The sequence below is a fragment of the Melospiza georgiana genome, chromosome 1 (genome assembly GCF_028018845.1).
Source record: "Melospiza georgiana isolate bMelGeo1 chromosome 1, bMelGeo1.pri, whole genome shotgun sequence".
Lineage (NCBI taxonomy): Eukaryota > Metazoa > Chordata > Aves > Passeriformes > Passerellidae > Melospiza > Melospiza georgiana.
The window spans coordinates 103,473,354-103,497,732 of record NC_080430.1 but is presented as its reverse complement, the minus strand read 5'-3'; the positions used below and the strand labels follow the sequence as shown (position 1 = coordinate 103,497,732).

The window sequence follows — 24,379 nt, the reverse complement described above, 5'->3', positions numbered from 1 at the left end:
AACAAAGTGAACAGTGCACAGCAAGTACAAGTTGCTTTGTAAAGCATGAGCTCATCCAGCTGGGGAATACGCCTGCACTCTGTGTTTTTTTGCACTGCACAATATAGTCAGGGACCAGGCTTTATACTTTCACACAGTATAAACAAACCAGGAGAATTTTGCTTCATGTCAAGTTTCTATTTTAGGCAGTCTGGAAAAATCTCTGTGTACAGCTAGGTTCTACATAACATTTGCTGGAACAGTATTTTCTGTTCAGCAGAGGAAGTATTTTTAAATGATCTTTTCAAACTACCTCTTGAAAGTACAAAATCTATCTATTCCTTAAAGTAGCAATCTACTAAAAAGAAAGCCTGCAATTTGTTAAAACAAAACCTCTGAAAAGAAATATTAATATAAAATACTAGATTTCCTTACTCATTAGCATTTTATTTTATTCTGTCATATCTAGTGTATTGTCTAGATACAGAATTACACTGAACTGAGTTTTAGGAATCAAGCAAAATTAAGAAAATTACAGAAGACAGTGAAAATAGCTTCCATTTCTTCTGTTCATTAAACAATTTGGAAAAGTTTCCAGATTAAATGACACAGTTCTACCTCTCTTCATTTCCAGATCACACAAAACCATCAATGTGTTCAAATCAGCATCTACAGAACCTGGGCAGACTTTTTTCTGCATTAACAAATCCTCTGTTTTAGCTATTTCACAAATGACCATTCCAATCAACATCCTAAACTGACTCTAAAATCATAGAAGTAATGAACTATTTCTTCTTCATCCATGAAAAAACCCATTTCCCCTAAAATCTGACACCATCTCTCATGTAAAGTGCCAGCATGCTCACCTGGCTACTCCTAGAACATACACTCAGCTTGGACGTATAAATGTCTAATGTTTATTTCAGCCCTGCTGAGGCTTCAGTTCACTCTCTATTCCACTTCAGCTATAAGCAGTAAAGCACCACCATCAGCTGCATACTGGAAATTATAAAGGGATTATTTTAGAACTGCACAGTGTAATACCAACTAATTGCTTCAGACCAGCTATTTATAAATCAAGTCATTACTCAGAGCCACCCCACAACTAGATTTATTTCACAATGCTTTATTCTGCAGCAACGTACAGTATTTTTGAAAAAGTCTGGAGTGCTTTCATTACCCCACTACGACCATTCTGAAATACAAGCAGCAGTGAATTTCCACTATACTTGTGAAGAGTTGGAAGGTTTTTTGTTGTAAAATTGTATATGAAGAACAACCACTGACGATGTTAGAGCTGCTTTAACTGACAATTTTTATGGATGTTTCAAGTACACCTGAATATTAATAATATTGCCCTTTGTTCTTATTAAGGGTTGTGAACAACAGGGAAGGGTGTAAGTGCATGGCTTTGCCTTAACAATTCCATTCAGTAAAAGAATATTTCACGGACTCACAGAATATCCTGAGCTGGAGGGGACCCAGAAGGATCATCAAAGTCCAACTCCTGGCCCCCAAGAGTCACACCATGTGCCTGAGAACATTGTCCAAATGCTTCTTGAACTCTGTCAGGCTGGTGCTGTGATCACTTCCCTGGGGAACCTGTTCCAGTGCCCAACCACCCTCTGGGTGGAGAACCTTTTCCTAATATCCAACCTAAACGTCCCCTGACACAGCTTTATCTATCCTCTTCTTTCCCTAAAGGTAACCGTCCATTTCCCTCTTTTTTTCCTTCCACAAACACTCGTATTTTCCCTTTTGATTTCTACCATTTTCCACTTCATCCTTCCCTCTGACTTTCCTACCTCTTTTGAAGATAAAATAAAAGCTAGACAAGTGGAAATACACTGCAGCCAGAGCCCACCCCTTTTAGCTTAGGAGTCCAGCAGAAAGGCTGATGCATGTGCTGCTTCAGTAGTCAGGCTCTTTGCTCCTACTAACCAGAAATGGATTTCATTCCTGACTGGCAGAGCAAGGAGTGGAACATGGACTAATGAGGGAGGGTAAAGTCACCATTAGTCACCCATCAGATGCATGGAGAGGCAAAAGAAGTTTACATCAAGCTCAGGAGAAAATTCTTAGCAAAGCACGAGGTGGGAGATGAGGTATGGAAAATCCTGGAACATCAAGATGGGGAAGGGAAGAAAATGCAGCTGGAGAAAAGCAAATATTAGCATTCCCATTAATATTGCTTACATATGAAGATTTTTGTTAAATGAAATGCTGCACTATGTGCTGTTTGACAGGTAATGCTGGCATGTCTCAAAATACCAACAGCAGTAATTGAACCTACATTAATAAAGCCATTCAAGCACACGATTAAGTAATTAGGGCTGTGAGGCCATCCACATTAAGCCTGATTATAGAGCTTCAAAATTTAATGACCAATTAGCCTAATAATTGTTTTCAAAATCAGGTTGTTTTGGAAACTGCATTTACAACTGATTCTTTGCAGTAAAGAGATTACTTTTTGTTCAGAAGAAAAACATCCTAGCTGGCTATATTTAGACAAATAAGCAGCAGCCCTTCAGGATGTCATTTTATTTCCCCCCATCATTTATTTAAAAAGACACCTATGTGTATCTATTTCATAGTAAGCTACATTACACAGGCATTTTAGGAACAAAGATACAGACCTTCACGTCTAAAGAAACTTCAGAAAATAAAATTTAAAGCTTCTGGAGCCTCTTGCACACTAAGCAAAACGCCAATAATGCAGTCATTCTGGCTGGGGCTAACTTTCAAAGCCAGCTAACTGCACTTCAGCACACAATGATGAAATCTTGTATCATCTAAGCCACTCACTAGCTGGTACAAAAAAAAAATTTGAATTATGCTTATTTACTTAAGTCAATAACTCAGACATAAGGCCCTTGTTCAAGCTCTCACAAGCCTGTAACCAGTGTACATTTGAAAATGAAGAAGACCCAGCTATCTTAATACAAAGATAAGCATTTTTGATCTACCAAGGGTGTATGGGGGATAACTTAACATTTGCCAAGCACTGAGCTTATATGTCAAACTACTTCTTGGCTTGTATAGATTCAAAGACACCATAAAAAAATCTAAGTGAGAAATCATACCTAACATCCCTAAAGAAACAGAGAAATGACAAAGTGATTGAACAGCAGATTCAAAAGCAGTAGAAGGTATCTTTCTTCGCTGTCACTACTCTAGGAAACTTGGCACCAAAGACAGCAGGAAAGTTCAGCTTAGGACTGAAAACACCCAAGTTCCACAGCAGAACCACAGATTTAACAGCAACACCCAACTACAGCAATGAAGACAAACACTGAAGTCTTACAAATAACTCACATTCAGAGAATAGGTTCCTTTAGCAAGTAAGGGCCTTGGGGGCAGGGGATTATTCCCCAAATGCCACTGATGGGTTTCCTCCATGGAACAGCTGTTCTGCGCTGCCATGTACATACAAGAGCAGCACATGACACCAGGGCAGAGCAAATCCTGTGTTCTGCCAGCACTGGGAGCAGCCCATGTCCAGTACCACCTGAAGTGGGTATTTTTTCCCAGTAGAAACACAACATTTTGATGTTGTGATTGATTTAAAGGCTACAAGTATAAACTGGAATTAATTCATTACTAAGAGTCCAAACTACTCTGTCAGGAGAAGGCACACTTTATATCATTTGTATGTGCAGACACAATGATAATCAAAACACTCTTTCACAAAATACAATTCACTACAACTCTACTCAAAGGGTCCAAACGAATTTCCATCAAAAGCACTTTCTCTGAGGTTTTTTTTTTACAAAAAGCTTTTATAAAACCAGTTTTAGAGCTGATATTTGCTTTTGCCGTGATGCCTCAAAAAATGTGTCTTGGCTACCCAGTTGTATCAATCATAGCAAACCATACTCACATCATTTTCTTCCATCCTACTATCATATTTGGACCCAGATATTTTTCTAGTAAAGAATATTTTTATTATGCATTTAAATAGTATTTAGTGCAACCAAGATGACATTTAGGTTCTTAAAGTTTTATCACAGTAGATGAGGAATGAAAATTATTGGAAATTCTCCTGCTTTTAAACACAGAAATAGCTGTCTCAGCATAGCCCCAGTTTATTAAAACCAAACAAACCTGAAAAAAGCTAAAAACACCCAAACCAATAAACCACAAACTTAAAGAATTTTTTAAAAACCCTGAGACCGATTGTTTTTCAAGCAAAGACCATGTCTGAAAAACATCAACCCCACTATAAGATTTCTGAAAATGCAAGGTATTAACAGGACAGAGCACTCTCTGGGCAACTTTAGGATAGCTGGTATTTCTAGTTCACTGCTGCACCTCTACTTTAGAAATCAGCATCAGTAGCCCAGAAAGAGAACAGATATTACATATCCTGGGTATATTCCTCAATTCCAACCTCATTATACCAACTACTGAAAAAATAGGAAAAGTATCTCACTTTCTGTGACTTGATTTGACAAGAGAAGACAAAGAGCTCCAAATGTGAAAAGAACTGGCATAAGACTAACAAGCATCAACAGTTAGAAATGAAAAGACTTGTACTTATCATAGATTAGTTTGACTTCTAAGTTTGTTTTTATTTTTATTTATTTGAACATTTAAACGTGAAGTTTTGACTCCAGGAGGGCTCTACCCATACAAATATCTTGCTCTAACCAAGCAAGTTAAAACAATGTTTTACAATGTTTTCTTATCCAAATTCCAAGGGCTTTTATGTTTTATGGACAAATTGGAAAAATAAATACTGTAAATGGAAAGAAGCAAGACAAAAATTAACAAGTCTAATAGTAACAACCTTAAACATACACACACAAAACCCAAAACCCCTGCAAACAAACCAAAAAGCCAAAACAAAACAAAACAAAAAAATCCACTGTGCTGCAGCATGAATAATAGTCAAGCCCATATATTAAGAAGATACAAGGCAGATGAAGCTCCCTAATGAATTTTCACATGGTTTAAAACACAAGGCTATTCTAATAACCTGTCTTACCGAAACCAGCCAAGTCCAATACTGCAACTGCTTGAGGCACAAGACTCACAGTTCAGTTTGCAGAAATTTAATTTGTGGGGCAGCTGCAGAATCCAGCACTACTAGTTTGGCAGATCTGAGACAACTTCTACAGTGCAGGAAAAGCCTGAACTGCTGCTTTTACTGACGCTGAGAAAATATCAGCTCTGACTAAAAATGTACCCCACCCTCGTTAAAGGCAACAAATTGATTTGAGCTCAACTCTTGGCTTCCACTACACTTCTGCCTAAATAAACTTCAATTTGACACACTTAGTTGGTCACCAATGAAAAGCCTAAGGCTACAAGTTGCTGCAAGAGGCCATTTTCCCTTGGACACATCTGTCCTATTTTCTAAACTGAAGAGGAGCTTCAGAAAGTGTCTGATGCTCCAAACTATTCACAGGGCCACACAAACAGGCAACTGTAAATGCAGATTTCAGAAGCAGAGCTTTGCTAGGAAAGCACTCTATAAACAGTAGCATGCCACTGTTCTCAATTAAAGACACATTTTACTGTAAGTGAACAGTGGCTTTTTTTTCCTTTTTAAAGAATCCTTGGAGAGGTACTCAATACAATTATGTAATGCTTACAACAGGCTACTTTTCCTGGCTAAACAAGGACATTCCCTCAGAAAAATAAAACCATGCATTTTAAATTAAGACAGTAGTGACAGAATAACAGAAATCAGCAGAATATATTTTTACCCTTGGAAAGCATTACCTTCTGCAGTTCCAGAAGAAGTAAGAAAAACTAACAGACGTTAAATAGAAGAAACATTTTCTTCTCATTCAAGATTACAAATTTATCTTCATAACACACCAACAATTAAAAAAGAATGACCAGATCTTTTCTGTTGTTCTGCTGCTAGACTTTCTTCCTTCTGGCATGTCAACTGTATCTAGCTATGTTGAAATTAAGCCCTTAGTTCTTTCTAGATAATTTTTAAACCAGAATTCTGCCACAGCTCTGACCACATCATTTTTCCCTTCATGCACTTCCCCATGACTTTTTAAGCACTTCCTTTCTTTCACATTTGTTTTTATTTTTTCTCTTGCTTTTGCCTTTTATTCTAAACACTCAGCAGTCTCAATATATTGATTAGCAACAGGCACACTGGGTCTACAGAGCCCTCCTACTCATTGCAGAGAGGGTGCACCAGCAAGCTCACTACACTGGGTTTCACAAGCAGAATTTTGGCATCTTCAGGGGTCTGCTCGGTGAAGGTACCATGGGATAAAGCCTGAGGGAACAGCTACACAAGAAAGTTAGTTAATATTCAAGGATCACCTCCTCCAAGATCATGAGCAATACATCCCAACAAAGAACTAGTCAGGCAAAAACACTGGGAGGCCTGCATGGATGTACAAGGAGCTCTTGGACAAACTCAAGCAAAAAAGAGGAAGCCTGCAGAGGGTGCAAAGCAAGGACTGGTAGCCATGGGGGAATACAGAAAAATTGTCCAAGCTGCCAGGGACTGGGTTAGGAAAGCTAAAGCCTCAAAGAATTAAAACTGGTCAGGGATGTCAAGGGTAACAAGAAAAGTTTCTATAGGTACACCAGTGATAAAAGGAAGATAAGGGAAAATATGAGCCCTCTGTAGAAGAAAGAGGGAGACCTGGTTATTACCCCAAACAATGAGAAGGCTGAGGTACTCAGTGATGTTTTTCCCTCAGTCTTCAGTTACAAGTTCTCCATCTGAGTCCCAGAAGGCGAAGGAGGGGACTGGGAGAATGAAGAACTGAGGAACTTCCACCAAGGAAGATCAGGTTCAAGATCATCTCAGGAACCTGAAGGTGCACAAGTCCACAGGACCTGATGCAGTGCATCCTGAGGGAACTGGCAGGAGGAGTGGCTAAGCCACTATCCATTTTATTTGGGAATTGTGGCAGTCCACTGAAGTTCTCACCAACCTGAAAAGGGAAAACAAACCCCTCATTTTCAAAAAGAGAAAAAGAGAAGACACAGGGCCATCTCACCTTGCTGCCTTAGCAAGATCATGGTGCAGCTGCTCCTGGAAACTGTGAGAAGGCACATGGAAAATAAGGAGGTAATGTGTAAGAGCTAACACAACTTCACTAAGGCAAAACCACTCCTGGCAAATCTGTTGGCTTTTTACCATGGGGTTAAAGTGTTGGTGCATAACGGAAGAGCAACTGACCTCATGTACCTGGACTTATTCAAAACATTTGACACTATCTTTTTAAGCCCTTGTTTTTAAATCAGACAGACACAGATTTGAGAGATGGCCACTCAGTGGATAAACAGCTGGCTAGATGGTTATACTTAAACAGTTGTGGTCAACAGCTTGATGTCCACAGGGAGAGCAGTGACAACTGGAGCTCCTCAGGGGTCAATACTGGGTTCAGCATCCTGGGTGGGTGACATGGACAGTGGGATGGAGAGCACCCTCAGCAAGTCTGCCCACTACACCAAGCTCTGTGGTGGGACTGACATGCTGGAGGGAAGGGACAGCAGCCACAGGGACCTTTATGTACTGAGAAGTGTATCCATGTGAACCTCATGAATTTCAACAAGGCCAAGAACAAGGTCCTGCACCTGGGGTGGCTGGGACAAACCTTGGTACCAATGCAGGGTTAGTAGAGAATGGATTAAGAGCAGCTCTGAGGAGAAAGAGTCAGAGGTGTTGGTTGATGAGAAGCTCCACATGACCCAGGAACGTGCAGCCCAGAATGCCAAACACATCCTGAACTACATCAAAAGCAGCATTGGCCAGCAGGGCGAGGGAGGGGATTCTGCTCCCCTGCTCTGGTGAGACACCATATGGAGTGCTGCATCCAGCCCAGGGGTTCTCAAGATAAGAAGGATGTAGACCTGTAGCAGTGAGTCCAGTGGAGGGTAATGGAACTGATCAGAGAGACTGAGAATCTGTTCTATGAGAGAAGGCTGACAGAGCTGGGGCTGTTCAGTTTGGAGAAGAGAAGGCTCTTGGGAGACCTTACTGCAGCCTTCTGGTACCTAAGGAGGCCTGAAAGAGAGCTGGAGAGGGACTTCTTACAAAGCCAGGTAGTGACCTGATAAGTAGTAATGGCTTCAAACTGAAAGAAGGCAGGTAGCAGAAAGTCTTCACTATGAGAATGGTGAGGCACAGGAACAAGTTACCCTGAAGCTGTGGATGCCTCACCCCTGGAAGTGTTCAAGATCAGGCTGGATGGGCCTTTGAACAACCTGGTTTTGTGGAAGATGTCCCTGTCCATGGTAGGTCCCTTCCAACCCAAACCATTCTCTGATTCTATATTTGCACCTTTACCAATTCTTGCTGCTTCTCTTTCCTGCATACCTGGTTGCCCAAAAAGGTGCAAAGGAACAACTTCAGCATTTAAATTCTTTCAAAACTTATGACAGTGTTGTACAGATCATTTCCAAGTTTATTTTCAAGGCAAGAAACTAATCTTGATCTACAAATCTAAAGCAATCATATAGATCTTTTGAGTAGCAAAAGTAAATAATAAAAGTTACAAAAAAGTGTACTGTTGGAAAGCTACAGTCCTACATTTTGAAGGGATGTAAATCTGTTGCTGAAAATAGTAAAAAAGTCATCTTTGAGGAATGATTAGGAAAAATAAATTTTACACTACATTATTGAATTTGCAGAAGCCTAGTTTGAATATTGGAGAAAGAACATACTGCTCCTGTGCTAAACACAGCTTTAGCACCTCTGATTTTCCCACATCAACCCAGTAAAATGTTTAGTGCTACCTACCTGAATCATCAGCTAATCTGCTGATTCTCTCCAACACAGCAATACAATCTCTCTCATCATCACTGACTTCCTTCAAAGTGTCCAGCAAACTTCGAGCCACCATTTGCCTAGTTTACAAGAAAGATTAAAAATAAGCATTATTTGTGTCCAGAAATACAGCTAAATCAAAAAGTTGTGAATCACAGAAGTTTCTTACACCAAATAGAATTTTGTATATATTCACTTAAAATTTAATTTATAAATTGTAGTAGGTTTAGTTAGCCCTGCTTTGGGAATTCTTACTTCTGATACCTGGCATAATCTTAAAGAATTGTAAGCTTTAAATATAACATTAAAAGTATCCCTTTCATTTACAAGGATAAGAGAAACCAGCCACCAAGAAAAGAAATAATAATCATCTGCTAAGTGGGCAAACAGGAGCTGAATGTCAGGAAGTCAGAATCAGCCTTCCATCCATCCTCATCTATGAAGTCCTTAACTTGTTCCATACAAAGCAAAGTAACACTAGTATCATTAAAATGTTTTTAAACAGAACTCTGAATTTATTTCACAGAAGCGTAAACACTCAAGCTAAAGATTTTCATACCAATGGTGCTACAGCTGACATTTAAACCAACAGTGGTTGACGTTTAAAAGTCAAATTTAATTTGAATGCTATGGGTATATACTGTGAATGGTGGGTACATACTGTGAAAATAACACGTACTACCCAACCCATGTGTACCTGAGACATACATTAAGTAAAGTAGAAACATTAAGAAAATATGAAATAAGTCATAATCAACTCAGTTCTACTTCAAATGGACAAGAAAATTTTCTGTAGATTAATTTATGAGTGATGAGATATAGTCAGATTTGGGATTTTTGTCCCCCAAGGTTCTGTGCTACAAAGTCATACCCATCAGGTACCTAGACAGCCCTGGATGCAGCTGGGAATGTGTGGCAATCAACCTTCTCCTCAAAAACACCCTGCAATGGCATAACTCTTTTCTTACCCTACTGGATAACATGGGTTAATGTCAGTTCAGAGCTAGCAGAATTATCCCTGGATAATGGAATGGGGCAAGGAAGAGTGTCCAAGACACTGGTAGATCTAGTAATGCCCTGGAGCAATTCAAAAAAACACTGAAGGAGCAAGTGTCAAGTGCCAGGTATTTCCAGAACTGAAGGACAGAAACACACCTAGGATGGAGCCCAGGTAGAAGCACTGTTGACAAACAGCAGTGCTGTAGACAAAGAGCAGAGGCATACCTAAACTTTATTGTGTTCACTACAAGCACTGAACATGAGCACTGGTCAACAACTTACAAGAGAACAGATGGTTACATTCCCAGTGCACAAGGGAAGCTCAAGAACTTCACAATTCCATGGAATCAGAGAAAGGCAGGAGGTTTCCATGAATTCCCAAAGCTAAGCACACATTTTCTCCTACTGAAAATCAGTAATTTAAATATTGCACATTGGCCAGTTGCAGAACTATTTTAAATTACACTGTTTTGACATACAGATGTATAAAATCTTCTTAAAAAACAAACTGAAGAAACCATTTGCCTTTAATTAATTTCTTCTCCCTCACTCTTTTCAACTCAACAGAAGTACATCTCTCAGCAGAGATCCTGATATGCAGATAAAATTCAGCCATAAAAACCCTAACGGAGGGAAACAGACTGCATGACACACTAACCTAGAAGCAGAGTTGACTTGGTCTTTTTAAAGGGCTGGACACCTCTGAAAAGAGAAGAGGAACAGATGAAGCAATTTCATAAACCAGCCTGTGTGGACACGTGTCTCCTACATATTTAATGTAGTCTTGGAAAGTGAGAGACAAGGCAACTAACCCACTGAGTCTCAGCAAGTGAGGAACCACAGTGAACAGCACTACTGCCAAGATGTGCTTTGGTCTGCAGAGAAAAAGCAGCAATAATTCCTCATATGAAATGAAGGATCTGTGCTCAGGAACTGCCTCACTATTCAAATAGATTTATTGGTGAATGCTCTACACTTCCAAGCCTTCTTAATGAGGAATGGAAGCAAGTTCAAGGCAATAAAGATTAAAAAACCCACAAGTGATTTTAACACAAAAAAACCAAAAAGAGACAAAGCCTAAGCTCCAAACTGCACCAGCAACTAGCAATTGGTTTTTAAAGCAAGTAGCAAAAAGGAATCATCATCCTTGTATGTATATACACACACCAGTGCTACCAGACACAAGAAGATTCTGTGTTCCAGGGTGATGGCTTTGGCTTTCTGCTCAACATCTACTCTTGCTGCAATGTGATGGTGGATTATTAAGGCATATCCTAGAGATGCTTCTCAAATCTGAACTGAAGGCTGCCTCTTCAATAGTCGCACCACAGCCAGACTCCCACTTGCCTTATTTCTCAGACAAACAATTTTTTGTAATATTTGTTAGGTTCCCCTCCGTTCTCATAGGCAACATCTGTGGTGCTCATGGGCAACACCTAAACCAGTAAAAATGTAAAACATAACATACCAAAAGTTGTCACAAAGCAAAACCTTCCACCACTTGGGAAGCTGTTAAAGGATTCCCTACTTCTCTCTCACTTTCAGTTAACCCTATGAGAAATCTTACATATTTAAACAAAGAAGACATTGCTATTTCCAAGCCTTATCTCCTTAAATTTTTTAGGACAGAGACACTGATTCATTTCCATCTCAGAACAAATGGCTGAAAAATCATGAGCACTCAAGGAATCCACTTAAAGGAGACTAGACTTTTGCAGCAGTTGTTAAAAATCCCTTCACTTTAATCATTCAATACAATCACAGAGTGCAAATATGCTGCATAGGTAGGCGATTAACCAGACAGAAAAGGATAATAAAACCAAATGCAAAGAGAAATAATACCTAAAATGAAACTTAAACATTAAAACCTCCCATACTAAAAGCAAATTCATCCAATTAAAGGGGGAAAAACATCTGACCCTAATTTACCCAGATTCAATGATTGTTTCAAGAATTTGGAATGTGTAATATGAAGCTCCCACAGAAATGCAGGTTCAAGGTCCCAGAAACAACTGAAACATTATTAACTCAATCATAGCATTTTAAAACTTTTAAACTACTCATTAGTAATTGGATGGGCTGATACCATACTAAGACATAGGAATAAACAAATGTAATTGAATTAATCTTTTTCATATTAAATGCTCCAGTTCCTCTGATTAGCAGAAATCCCTATTATTATTCTGAGACTGACTAATGCTGAATCATCATAAACTGACTGCAGTAGTCACTATCATTTATTGTGATCTAAGTGCTACTCAGTTATACCACTAATAATTATCATTTGCTATTTCCTGTATTTTCTAATGCTACATAACAATAGGCCTACAAAGAAAGCTAGGATTAAAAAACATGTTTGTACCAGCAAAAATAATCCAAACAAGGAAACACAGGGGGAAAAAAATCAGGAAAAACTAGTTACTCCAACCACCTTTCCCTGTAGGAAAGCACAGGATGCAGAAAGCTGGACAGAGCAATTAAAAGGATTCCCAGTTTATGCATGCCCATATCCAATGCAATCCATACCGAGAAATCACCATTTTTTCTTAGGCGGGCAAGTAAGATATTAGGAACAGCACTGTTGGTTAAAATTCAAGATACACAACTTGAGTTTCTGAAGATACACAACTTGAGTTTTTGAGTTTGTTCTCCTTCCTACTGGCTTTTATTATATAATTGTCACCTGGAGACCTGAAAGCTCCTCTTCCCTCCCTCCCCATGAAAAGTCAAAACATGCAAAAACTCTCTCCTGGTAGCATAAGTGTCCATTTCATCTTAAATTGTAAAATACAGCAATTTTGGATTTTAGGAAAAAACAAAATTTGAAAATGATGTATATTTCCGAAGTTATATGTGCATACAGGTTTATGCAGGTTATAACAAGAGAAACCATTCTGCAATTTTCAGCTTTGAGTCAATGGTATGTTCACACACGTAGTGAGGAATTTTAAGTACAGTTCACGTGACTTAAGTTAAGAACAGGGCTAAATCCTTTCCAAACCCAGGCCATGAACAACAAAACAGAGGCTATCCTATTGGGTGGTTGATCACAGACTTTGCTTCTGCACATTACTGTATTAAGAATTCAGCATTAAAGCAAACACACTTCATTAAAAGCTTACTTGAAGCCCAAACTAAACCATGTTCAAATAAAATACCAGCAAATCTCAATGTTAACATATTTTATACATTTCTGTGATCATGTTACCATTTACAGTTCCAATTAAAATAAACTATGGGCTTGAATTTCTCCATTTGAGTGCAGAGCGTCTGAGTGCAAGAGGATGGGGTGGGATGTGTGTCTGTCTGAAGTATGCTGAAATACTTGTGCTTTTAAATGAAACAACCATCTCAGTGGCATCTCATTACAGAAATAAAAAGGGGAAAATGCAGAACACAGTATTAACTGGGCAAGTTCACTTTCAATAACCAGAAGCAGCAATACTCAAGCTGTAAACTACAGAGGAGCTTGATTCTGAAATAAAGTTCTTGGCTTTCTCCTGGCAATCTCTTGGCTGTTCATTACGCTCTCCTGACCGTTCATGAAGTATTTTCTTAAACTTACTTTCACACAGAGTTATGGATGGAGTTTACTATCACCTTACAGTCCTGTGCCAACAGGAATGTTAGCATCTGCAAAAAAACCTAAAGTATGTCTCCAATTAAGGAAGAAGTTCAAGAAGTCCTTTGCTACAGTTGCTTAAAAGGCGAACTAATGTTTTTGTGTTATCATTAATATTTTGCTCTTTTTAAATAGGAGGTGCATGAGCAAACAGAAGGAGGGGTGGAAACTGAAGTCTCATAAAGGTGTTGGGTTTTTTGAAATTATTTGTATTCCATGCAAATTAGCTTCAGTCAGATCTGAATCAGATGAATAGTTTGCATACCATTAGCCAGACAGACATTTAAAAAGCATACCTGTTAAATATGTTCTCACTTGCAGCGTACTTGTCCAATCTTCCCAAAGGCGTCAACATCTCATCTTGTGAGACAAAGTCCAGGGCTGAAGGTATAATAATCACATCAGACTCTGAGCTGTAGTCATCCACACCAACTATCAGAGACATCAGAAATATTCCTTATAATCACAGTAGTTTGACACTAAAATGATGTCTGTTGTTGGTCTGAAATACAGAAATCTAGGCAAGGTCCCATTGACAATGTATTTAGTAACTGCATCACATTGTTCCCACCAGCTTCCCCAGCCCCCATGAAGTCTTTTCTATAAGTGTGACTGATGATGTATAAATGGATATTGAGTCATTTTCTCTAAGTTCCCAAGTAAGATTCATCACTAAACTTCCTGAGTATTTTTATACCTTATATTTTTCTCAAATTACTTTTATCCAATTGTAAAGTCAGCTTTTTTTTGAAGACACAAACTCAAATCATAGCTGCAGGTAGCCCTAAGTTTACACAACATGATCTAACAGACCAAAAAGACTTTGTTCCAAAACAGAAAAATCTAAACTAAGCATGTAAAAAAAAAAATCAGAGCATGTTGCTAGATCTGGCTACCAAATAAAATGGGCACTTCAATTACTGCATAATTATTAACCAGCAAATCATCACGGAACTTCATATACAACATTTATCAACATAGAACCAAAGAAGTGGAAGGAAGTCCAATCCTGTTCTGCAGAGCTGCATGAGAATGAAGATTTGAATGATCACCTTTTTAGTTTCTGTATGCCCTCAAAACTGCTCTAAAACTCGGGCTCATAGCAAACACACACTTCTGGCTGCAAATGAGATCACCTCTTGGAAAGGTCACCTCCACAAGTCCTGAAAATACAACACAACACTACACTACCCCTACTCTTTAGTCTCCCTGCAATGCCTTTTCATAACTTGCAAATAGAGAAGAACAGAAAACAGACCTAGAAGTCCAACAACAACTTTTTTTAAATGAACTCTACAAAAGGAAGAAAAAAACATTATTGTCCTCTACCTTCCACAAATTTATGCTGTGCTATATAAATTGCTTACCAAATAGTGTGTCATTATTTTCGACATTCAGAACACATAAACAGCTACCACTGCCCGAACATCTTCCTTACAGCACTTCAAATGTCAAAAGACAAACACTGAGCTCTGGAAGAGTTATATTTTTAGACATAAACTAAGGTAATGGCACCCTTTTAAAAACTAAGTAATTATCCCATTTTCTACATAGGGAATCTATGGACATCAACTGATCCCGTCCTTGCACAAAAGACCAGACTTTGCAGTTGCTGATAGGACATGAAATTCTTGCCAGGAATCAAAAGAAAAAGTGATGGGGAAAGAGCAAGAGTGTAAGAACAATCTAAGAGATGGGAGAAAGGAAGAAAGTGTACTAGGAGCCAAAGGAAATGGAAGGGCAATCTGAGAAGGGGAATTAGTAGTGTTAGATATTTGTAAGGTAGAGGATAGAATAACAAACTGCAGGGGGAGGAAGGGAAGGCTGAAAAGAAAGATCAGCTGCAAAAAGCTATTGCAACACAAAGGGAAAGTGTTTAGCAACTCCAGGTTTACATAACTGTTTGAACTTGTGTTTGGTTTGGGTTTGTGGGTTTGTTTGGGTTTAATTTTTGTTGTTTAGTTTGGGCTTTTTGCAAGAATCTGTTTTATTTTCGCAGGAAGTGGGAGGCGAGTAAAAATGAACTCATAGTGCAAGCTAGGACTTTATGCCAGGTTAAGTTAACAAGGAACAGGCTCCATCCTTTCACAGGCTCATAGGCCTTTAATTCAACCTACAAATCCAACTGAAAGCAGGGATTTTTCTGTGTTTTTAGTTCTGCCATCTCACACCTAGACTATTTCAGTGGAAGAGATCTTCAACTATCATCCAGTCTGACTGCCCAACCACCTCAGGGCTGACCAAAACTTAAATCACTTCCTTCTCTACTTCCCATTCTCAGGAATCTACAGAAAGTGATGAAGTCACCCCTCAGCCTCTTTCTCTCCAAACCAGACAGTGAAATTACTTCTATGACAGGGTCCTATTTTTCTATTTCGGTGTCTGTTGATCATATTGTAAATTTAAAAACATAAAGAAACTATGTCAAAATAACAACATAAAATAACTATACTGCTGACAATAGTTACTCAGCTATCAAACTCACGAATACAAAAAAATAAAATGCTGACCATTACACGCATCACCAATTTTACTCACTCCATTTCCCTGTTCTCAACCTCAGTCTTGTTCTATGTTCCTCCTTGTACCCTCTACATTTATTTTTCTACAATTTTTGTCTTATGAAACCAGTTAAGTCAATCCAACTGCTAAATCCACTCTATATCAGATGTAAATGCCAATGATAAAAAATATAAACATCTGCTTACAATTTATCTGTTTGATGTCTCCTACTAGTTCATACTGTGAATTGTGTGAATTTTGCTCTGCTGAGTTTATGAATTGTAAAATTAGGCTTAGCACTACATTGAGCTCGATGTGCCTCTGCTACCAAACAACATTTATTATTTAAATAATTCCAGCATCTCAGCTCATAGTCACAGAAGAGATCATTCCAATGACAGCATCTTGATTAACACAACTATAATGCAGGGAAGAAAAGGGTGGTAAAAATAAATCAATCAGCACATGAAGTATTACAGTTCTAGTAAAGTGCTGTTACAGTTACATTACATACTTATTTTCATTTCACAAAATCTGTGCAAGTCAAAAGATACAGTCCATTCTAACAAAGAACTCCCGTTCCAACAAAGCCCCTCATGTGGATGCTGGTCTTAACTCACCACAAACATCCATCACCAACACCTGACCACTCCTTGCCTAAAATGCAAAAATGACATATTTTGCATTATTCAATTAACCAAGTCACTGTGCTTTTCCCTCCACATTACACCAAAGCAGTGACCAAAAAGGCTGTTAACTGAATATTGCCTCTTCAGCCCTACTCTGCTTTCCACCCAGCTTTGAGCACTTGACTAAGTACTACAGGACCTTCTGTGAATTTTACCAATGCAAGGCACACCCCTAGACAACACAAGTGTACTGATTTTGGCTGGGACAGCAATAAAGTTCTGCACAGTACCTTATATGGGGATACTTTGCACATTTCCAACCTATTCACTGGGAGGGCATCATGAGGAATAGAAAAGGTCCTGACAGTGTTTAAGCCCTGTCTTCAACAGTAACTAGCACATCAGTGATTAATCAACACTAGTTTCAGCACAAATCCAAAACATTGTCCCAGATAAGGTATTATAGAGAAATTTAACTCTATGCTGGTCAAAACCATAAAAATTTTGCCTAATTCAAATGCAGAACACACAAATTTCTTCCCACTTCAGAGTGAGGAGCAGGTAACAGGGTCATGTACTACTTATCTACTGCAGAAGAACTGTGGGTAAATTTTCTTATTTTTCTCCACTTTTTCAAACAGGTACAAGTCTGGACCAAATCCACAGAAAGCATATATGCTACAAGACACCACTGAAAACTATTGCTAGTGCAGAGCCTTTACTACCTTCTAATCCGGTCTTACGTGCTCACATGTAAGCATGCAAAAGTAGAGCTAGAGAAAACAGGAGTTTCCATCAGAACACGCCATCCCAGGAGTTCAAAGACACAAGTGGTGTCAATTGCACAATGATGTCAAAAGCAACCACAGTGCTTCTATTTCCATACATTCAAGTACCAAAGCAGAGCAAAATAAATACACTCATAATTTATCTAGACAAAGTTTGCAAGTTTCTCTTCAAAACTCTACACAATGACTGCCAAACACAAGGAAGCACCATATAACAACACAGGCACTGCCTTTTGCCTCCATGTCTGACTGCCATTAACTCCTGTGGGATCACAGAAGCCAAGTTACTTCTCCTCTGTGCACTGTCATGTTCCTGTCAAAACATTTGAGTGTTTTTTGTAGAAGCTGCTCAAGCTTGTCTATCTATCTTGCATCTGGTCCATACTGTATTGTGTGAAAATATATATTAACATTCCCTGCTTTAAGCTCTCCTGTTTCCCTTAAGCTCCCCTAGTTTTATGGCAAGGACGCAATAATGTGACAGAGTTATTAACTAATGTGAACCATACAGCAATCTTGCTGAGGCACACTACATTTAGGGGTGCTTAGTCAACCACTGCCAAGCTTGGCTGAGCATACAACAACAAAAGAGAGGGCCATTTAAAACTCAGTCCCCTATAAAACCACAGCCTCTAGGCCAATTTTCAAGGGAGTTGGTTTTTCTGCTACATATATACCCTGATAGTATCTTTCACAAAGGTCTCTCATGCTGAATCTTTTACAGAGAGGTGCACAAAATCACATTTGGAAAACATAACTATTGTTTTTTCTTATTTAATAATGCAGGAACAATTCTCTGCCACAGACTGCTCAGTAATGAGGCCTATATGTATTCTTCTTGTTCTTCTGTATTTCCTATGAGCCCTATAGCAGAAATATATTCTTCTTTGTTTTGGCATAGAAACTCAGTGACAAGAAGTCTATTTAAAAAAAATAAGCAACTTTCAATTCTGAAAGTTGAAAAACAAACAGCTTTAAGGATTCAAGACTTCCAGCTAATATTAACAGTTCTCTCATTTTATCTTCTGTATCCCCAAAGAGTTCTCATGATCTATTGCAAAACTATGTGGCAGACATATCTACTAAAATGGACAAACTTTTATTCAATTTTAGTATAAGCTACTAATTATGCTCTACATCAACTGTTACCATATAGACATTCAGGATAATACAGCACTTATGTGCAGAAAGAACTGAGTTCTGTTCTGCTGTTCAGGCAAGTAATTTTTCTGCTTAACTGTAAAGCAAGAATTGTAATCTTATGAGCCCAGACATTTGATATCATGACCACAAAATAACAGCAGCAGGTTTTGTTCTAAATTACTGCCTTCCATGCTACAAGAGAATAAATCCACCTTAGGTTCAGACTTCTGCAGAACACAAGTAGTATTCTCAGCCTTTCAATATTGTAAACACATTCATTTCTATGTAACTTTCTATAAGAAACATCATTTTGTATCTGATGTGCTGCAAAGAGAAATTCAGCTCAGCATGAGCACTTATGCTTAAGCATCTGCATTTGCTCACAGCTGAACTCACTACTCTTAACTCTTTCCTAGTGCACAAGGAAAGAGTGCTCTGAGCAAAGAGTGCTCTAACTGCTCTAAGGCCCCAGCTCTGGTTCTGTGATGACAGCACAGACCCATCAGTGATATTATTTCAGATTAATTTGCTGCCACATATTTATTGCACTGCTTCAGTAACATTAACCAACAGCTATTGCAATGGCAATCACACCAATTTTACAAAATGTGCTTGTCAAGCTGAATTCTACCATGCTGCCTGCCCCATCCAGGCATCACTCACTGGTCACCACAGAACCCACCATCACAAAGCAGGAGCTGTTTTTCCCATGAGACACTTAAAACCTACTTTCTCTGTTTTCCTCCTGCCGTAGTCTGAGACTGAAAATGCAACTGAGAAGCCACAAGATGTATGATTCTACTAGGCAAATATCATCACTGGAAGTGATAATGTTAGATTCCAGCCTACCTACCATATTAGCAGAGATAAGAACCACTGTTCTTCTCCTTCTGTGTTTCTCCCCTAAATTAGCCTGTCAAACCATGGAGCACTATCAGACTTGAGCCTCTTATGAATGTCAAGTTACCACATCTGCATGCACAGACTTTGTTGTCTGAACTCCAAGTTTAGCAGGACTGGGTTTGGGGGCTGGGCAGAAGGAATAGAGAGGAAGGAGCAAGGAAGAAGATAAGAAAGCTGGAAATGCAAAGCAGCTCTGATGCAATTACCACATTAGCTCCTATGCAGCACTTTGATAGCAGAGTTTGCTAACAGCTAGAAGCACAGACACAGCAAAGGCCTTCACAAAAAGATAGCTATCAAGCTGCCACAGGAGCAGCATTTCTCATCAAGCATCAGAAGAAACAAGGGGCAATACAAAATTCTTTATGCAAGGAGAAAAGGTGGAGCTACACCAAGTTTGCTTCTTTCAGGCATGTGGAAGCAGCATTGAAAATCCTGATTTGCTGGGAACAAAAAGGAATAGTTCTCTCTCATATTGCTCGAATGCACCTTCTACAGACTAACAGTTTGACCTGCAGCAAATGCTGCTCCAGAGGAAACTGAAACAAAGAGAAGGACATCCAAGCTACCAGTTAAAGCAACCAACAGTTTATATTCTGTCTGCCTATTTCCTGTAGGGAGCATGTCACGCCCATCACCAAGGCACTCAAGTTCCCTGCTATTTAAATCCCTGTCTTCTACCCCTTCCAAACAACTGCATGCACTTAAGAATTGTGGAATGAGGTTGGAATGAAGAAAAAGCCAGCCACTGCAAGCAGGAAGCTCCTCTAAGGGACTTTTTTCTCCTCTACAAGGTCATTGCTGTGAAAGAAAGGTATCCCTTTTCTCTCAGCAGAGCACTGCTGTACATGGGATTTTTAACTGACCTCATGACTGACCAAGAATTTTGTAGCACTGGGAGGAAAATCCTACTTTCATCTTCAACCAACACGTTCTCTCTGGTCCTACCACAACAGGACACATGGATTCACTGCACTACGGGCCATGCTCAAATTTTGCCACACAACTGGGTATCTGGTGCACACAATACCACCAAGTTCAAACTATATGTGCCTTAACACTGGACTAACTAAAAGGAAGAGAGACGTGAAGCAAGCAGCTGAAGCTCAAACACTCCAAAGACTTGTGCAAGCTTTGCAATGCTTGATGTGACACCCTGAGTTACAATACATCAGCTACCAAGTGCTGTTCCACTGTGCAGGGACTTTGACAGCATCACTGCAGTAACTAAAATACCCTTACTTGGGCTGAAAGCTGCAGAGAAGGCAAGCCCTACAACTGAGACATCCATAAACTATAAAACATGGCTTTGCAACATGAATCCCTTTCAACTTTCTAACTGCACTTTTCCTCTCTCTGCTTAAATCCCAGACAGTGTTCTTGAGACACTGCTTGACAGCTTTCAAAACTCTAGGTGAGATAATCATCTGTGTTTCCTGGGCACATAGAGAAATTTCTGTTGCAACTCTCCACACTCTTCCTGTCTGTGCTCAGTATAAATTCTAAAACTGGTCTATGGGAGAAGGTTGAGCAGGACAGAATGCAGTGGATTCACTCTTAGAGAAAAAGTATGAACATGGTTGGGGTGTTCACGGGTGCTCATTTAAATGCAATTTAATGTTTACATTACTTGCACAAGCAGGCATCCCCTACAGACTAATCAAGCTGTTCCTCCTGTAGGCTAGAGAGGAAGGAAAAGGTAGTCTCTCCTCCATTCAAATATTTGGGAACTGCTCAGGCACTATGGCAACAACACAAAAAAAACTCCCTAAGCGGATTTGTTTATCAGAGAAAAATGTTTCAACAGTCTGCAATATCACTCACATGTCCATTTTACACATTAATCTATTTAGCTTTTCCAGAAACTGTACAGAGAATAACCCATATTTATGCTACTATTTGCCTCTCTATTTTCTTTACCTTAAATACAGTAAGAAAAACCACCAAACCAGTAGTGTCAAGTGTCAGTGGTGTTGTTCCACTGTTGCAAACAAACACCCCTCACAAACATATTCTGACACTTTTTTAACCTATCCAGTAGGGTTTTAACACCCTACTGCCAGAAAGAACTGCAGCATCCCTCTAACCAAGGAACAGCCACATTAGTTTCTCTTATACTGTACCTTCTAAAGCAGACAGAGGAGCACTGATATTCTGGGAACCTTTAGGAGCAGCTGTCCCTGGCTTGCTCTTCCATAGAGGGAACTGTTCCTCCAGCTCTCAGAGCAGAAGCTATCCTCTCATCCAGTTCTGCTCATGTTATAACTCTTGCAATGAAAACCTCCTGCCCACACAGAGGGAAAGCCTTAGCAGCAAAAGGTATACACAGGAAAGAAAAGCATTTCAGCTTCAACACACTGCAGTCTGCCAGCTCCACAATCGGTCAGCAGTCAGATATAACTGCAAGCACCAAGGTTTCACTATCTTAAGCCGAGGATTTTGAACATTTCCAGCTCCTTCGTGACTCTTTCAGTCCCTCTGTTTTTTAGCTGCAAGTGGGAGAGTGAGGGAGAAGGAGGAGAATATCCAAAGCCCTGGAAGATAAATCATAAGACAATGAAAAAAAAAAAAAGCTGGCAACCTTAACTGAGGATCCCTGCCAGAGATGGGATAATAAAAGTTGGCTGGTGAAAAGCACATTCCCACATCAGAAGTGATGCTAGTGGCCTCAGAAAGCTGAAAGCCTAGAAAATTACTTCTTCAATCCTCTACTAGGTGTAATGGAGAAAAAATGTGCAGCTGCACGAGAAAGGTTCGTTAGCCTACATCAAATCAAGCACAATCCCTTCCTCACATCATCTTCTTTTCTCTAGGATCCTAAGAGGTAGCTGGAGAAAGAGAGGCTAACCATTACCCACCTGAGCCCACTAGCACCAGAATTCCATGGGGACACAGCCATCCACCTGAGTCTCCCAGCTTCTATGAGGGTCGATCACCACATTAAAAGAGAAAGAAATGAACTGAAGTGTTGGGAGAATGAAACCCTGCTCTCCAGGGAAAACAAGTATGCTTCATTAGCATTAAGGAACCGTTATTGGATTCCCAAAGGAGCGGAATCTCAGTCACACCACAGAACTGATTCCAATCACTACAGAAAGTCTGCCAGTAATTTCTGTTATTACTTTTCTGCAGTGCTTAAATGCCAACCCAGTAACTCAAACTATCTCAGCACTCTCACCAGAGCTCAGACTCTGATGGGACCACAAGGTCAGTCCTGCAACAGGGCATCTGAACCTCATGTTGGAAATTTAGCTGTACTCAAAGCTGGAATAAAGTCTAAGAGCGGCACAATGTGCAGCCTATACAAAACAACTACCAGCACAACAAAATCTGCTAATTCTTATTCTGTGGTGAAGGAACAAAGAAGCCATAGAGCAAATGCTTCTGATATTACTATGTACAGCTGTGGGAGAGGGAAGGTGAATTTTAATATGCTGAATGCACGTTATGCCAGCATAATTCACTACCAGAGAATAAAAACTACTACACAGCATCAAGCTGCGACTGTGATTTGACACCGCAGGGAAATACAGACTGATTTTATAAAAACAAAACAACAACAAAGAAAAAAAACCTTTTTTTAAACTTATATTATCATTTAAAAGGTTAAAAAATTTAAATTACTTCTCATTTGGAAAGAGACTTGTGCCCTACCCTAACTCTAAGAGAATAATTTAATTAAAAGCATTCAACCAACACAAGCTCACTGCTAATGCCAGATGATTTGCTCATCACCTGGAAAAAGAACATAGCATCAATGATAAAACAGCTTTTGACATCTGCAGATGCACAAAGAGAATTTTCTTCAGCTCAGCTAAAAAAGTGTTTCACTCACTGAGAAGCCTGCTGGGAGGAGAAGCTAGGAAGACCTGTCCTCCCTTTTTAATCAATGGGAAAGAACTCAATAATAAAAATAGAGCTATGTTGGATCATCACTACTCTGTTTTTAGTTTTTAGAACTGTTTCATCCACTAGTAAAATCCAAACAGTACCATTAGATTTGCCAATTGCAAGAACTACCTTATTGCTAAAGAAATAAAGCAATAAACGCTATAGAAAACAAGTTTACACACAAGAGTTTGTATATGTGTATGTATATGAAAAACCCCTTTAACAGTTCTAAACAAGGAATGTCTAAACAATGTGTAGATATTAAAACTCAATCTTCTGCATTTTTAGTTAAAACATCTGGAAACTAAGGGTACAGAAAAAGGAAATTCACCATTGTCAGCATGGTAAAAGCTAAAGTTTCAGAATTTGGGTAAACTACATAACCACCAAAGCATACACATATACTTGCAACTACCAGAAGTCCTGACACTGCATGCAAATACAGCTATCAGCTACCACTAACAAAGACTTTTTCCAAAAACAAATGTAAAACAGTATTAAAAGCAGTTATCAAGATCCAAATTTCTTTTCTCTCCTGATTTAAATCACAATTAAAATAACGAGTTGCATAAAGCTATCCCTTCCCAAATCTGAATCCTAATTGCAGATGGCTCTATTTTTCAGAGCACACATCCTGCACACATCAATGGTCAGACTGAAAGCCGTCAGCATCATGGTACATTTCATTTCATTTCATCTATCTGGACTGATCAGCTCAGCCTCCAGAAACAGCCAGGGGAGGGGGAACACCAACTGTCTGGCAAGAGCCATAAAGAACACCTCATTTTCCACAAGCCCACGTTCGCTTCTCAACCATTTTTGCTGCCTATTTTCTTTTCTTTTCTGCACTTATCTTAGACAGTTATACTACTCTGTTTTGATTTTGTAGGTACAAAACAAAAGATTTGAATAAAAGCCAAATTTCCCCTGACTTTTTGTACACTGTGCAAGATTTCAGACAGAAGAGTGAGGAAATCAACAATCCAAGTAGTGGGATGGAGATTCTTCCTCAGGCTTCCACTTTGAATTTTTTAATTTTCACTCTATTGTCTTTAGAGTGAGGTGCCTTTATTCTTTTTGTCCTTTAATGGATAATATCACACCTGGATTCTTCTTAGCTTTATCTTTACATAAATGAAATGCAATTGTATGTTCCTTATTTAGGGGG

The 24,379-nt window shown here is 39.1% G+C and overlaps 1 protein-coding gene across 4 annotated transcripts in view; it reads right to left on the bottom strand.

Moving 5' to 3' along the window:
• The window catches only part of PPP4R1 (protein phosphatase 4 regulatory subunit 1), a 63,112-nt gene that overhangs the window by 34,370 nt on the left and 4,363 nt on the right, over positions 1 to 24,379 (bottom strand). For 2 of the 4 annotated variants that reach the window (XM_058019521.1, XM_058019531.1), the window contains 2 exons: positions 13,652 to 13,787; positions 8,708 to 8,814 (listed from right to left, as the gene is read on the bottom strand). In XM_058019521.1, the coding sequence (XP_057875504.1) occupies positions 8,708 to 8,814; positions 13,652 to 13,787 (243 nt within the window). The remainder of the gene's footprint in view (positions 1 to 8,707; positions 8,815 to 13,651; positions 13,788 to 24,379) is intronic. The other 2 variants (XM_058019540.1, XM_058019549.1) reach the window with 1 other exon arrangement.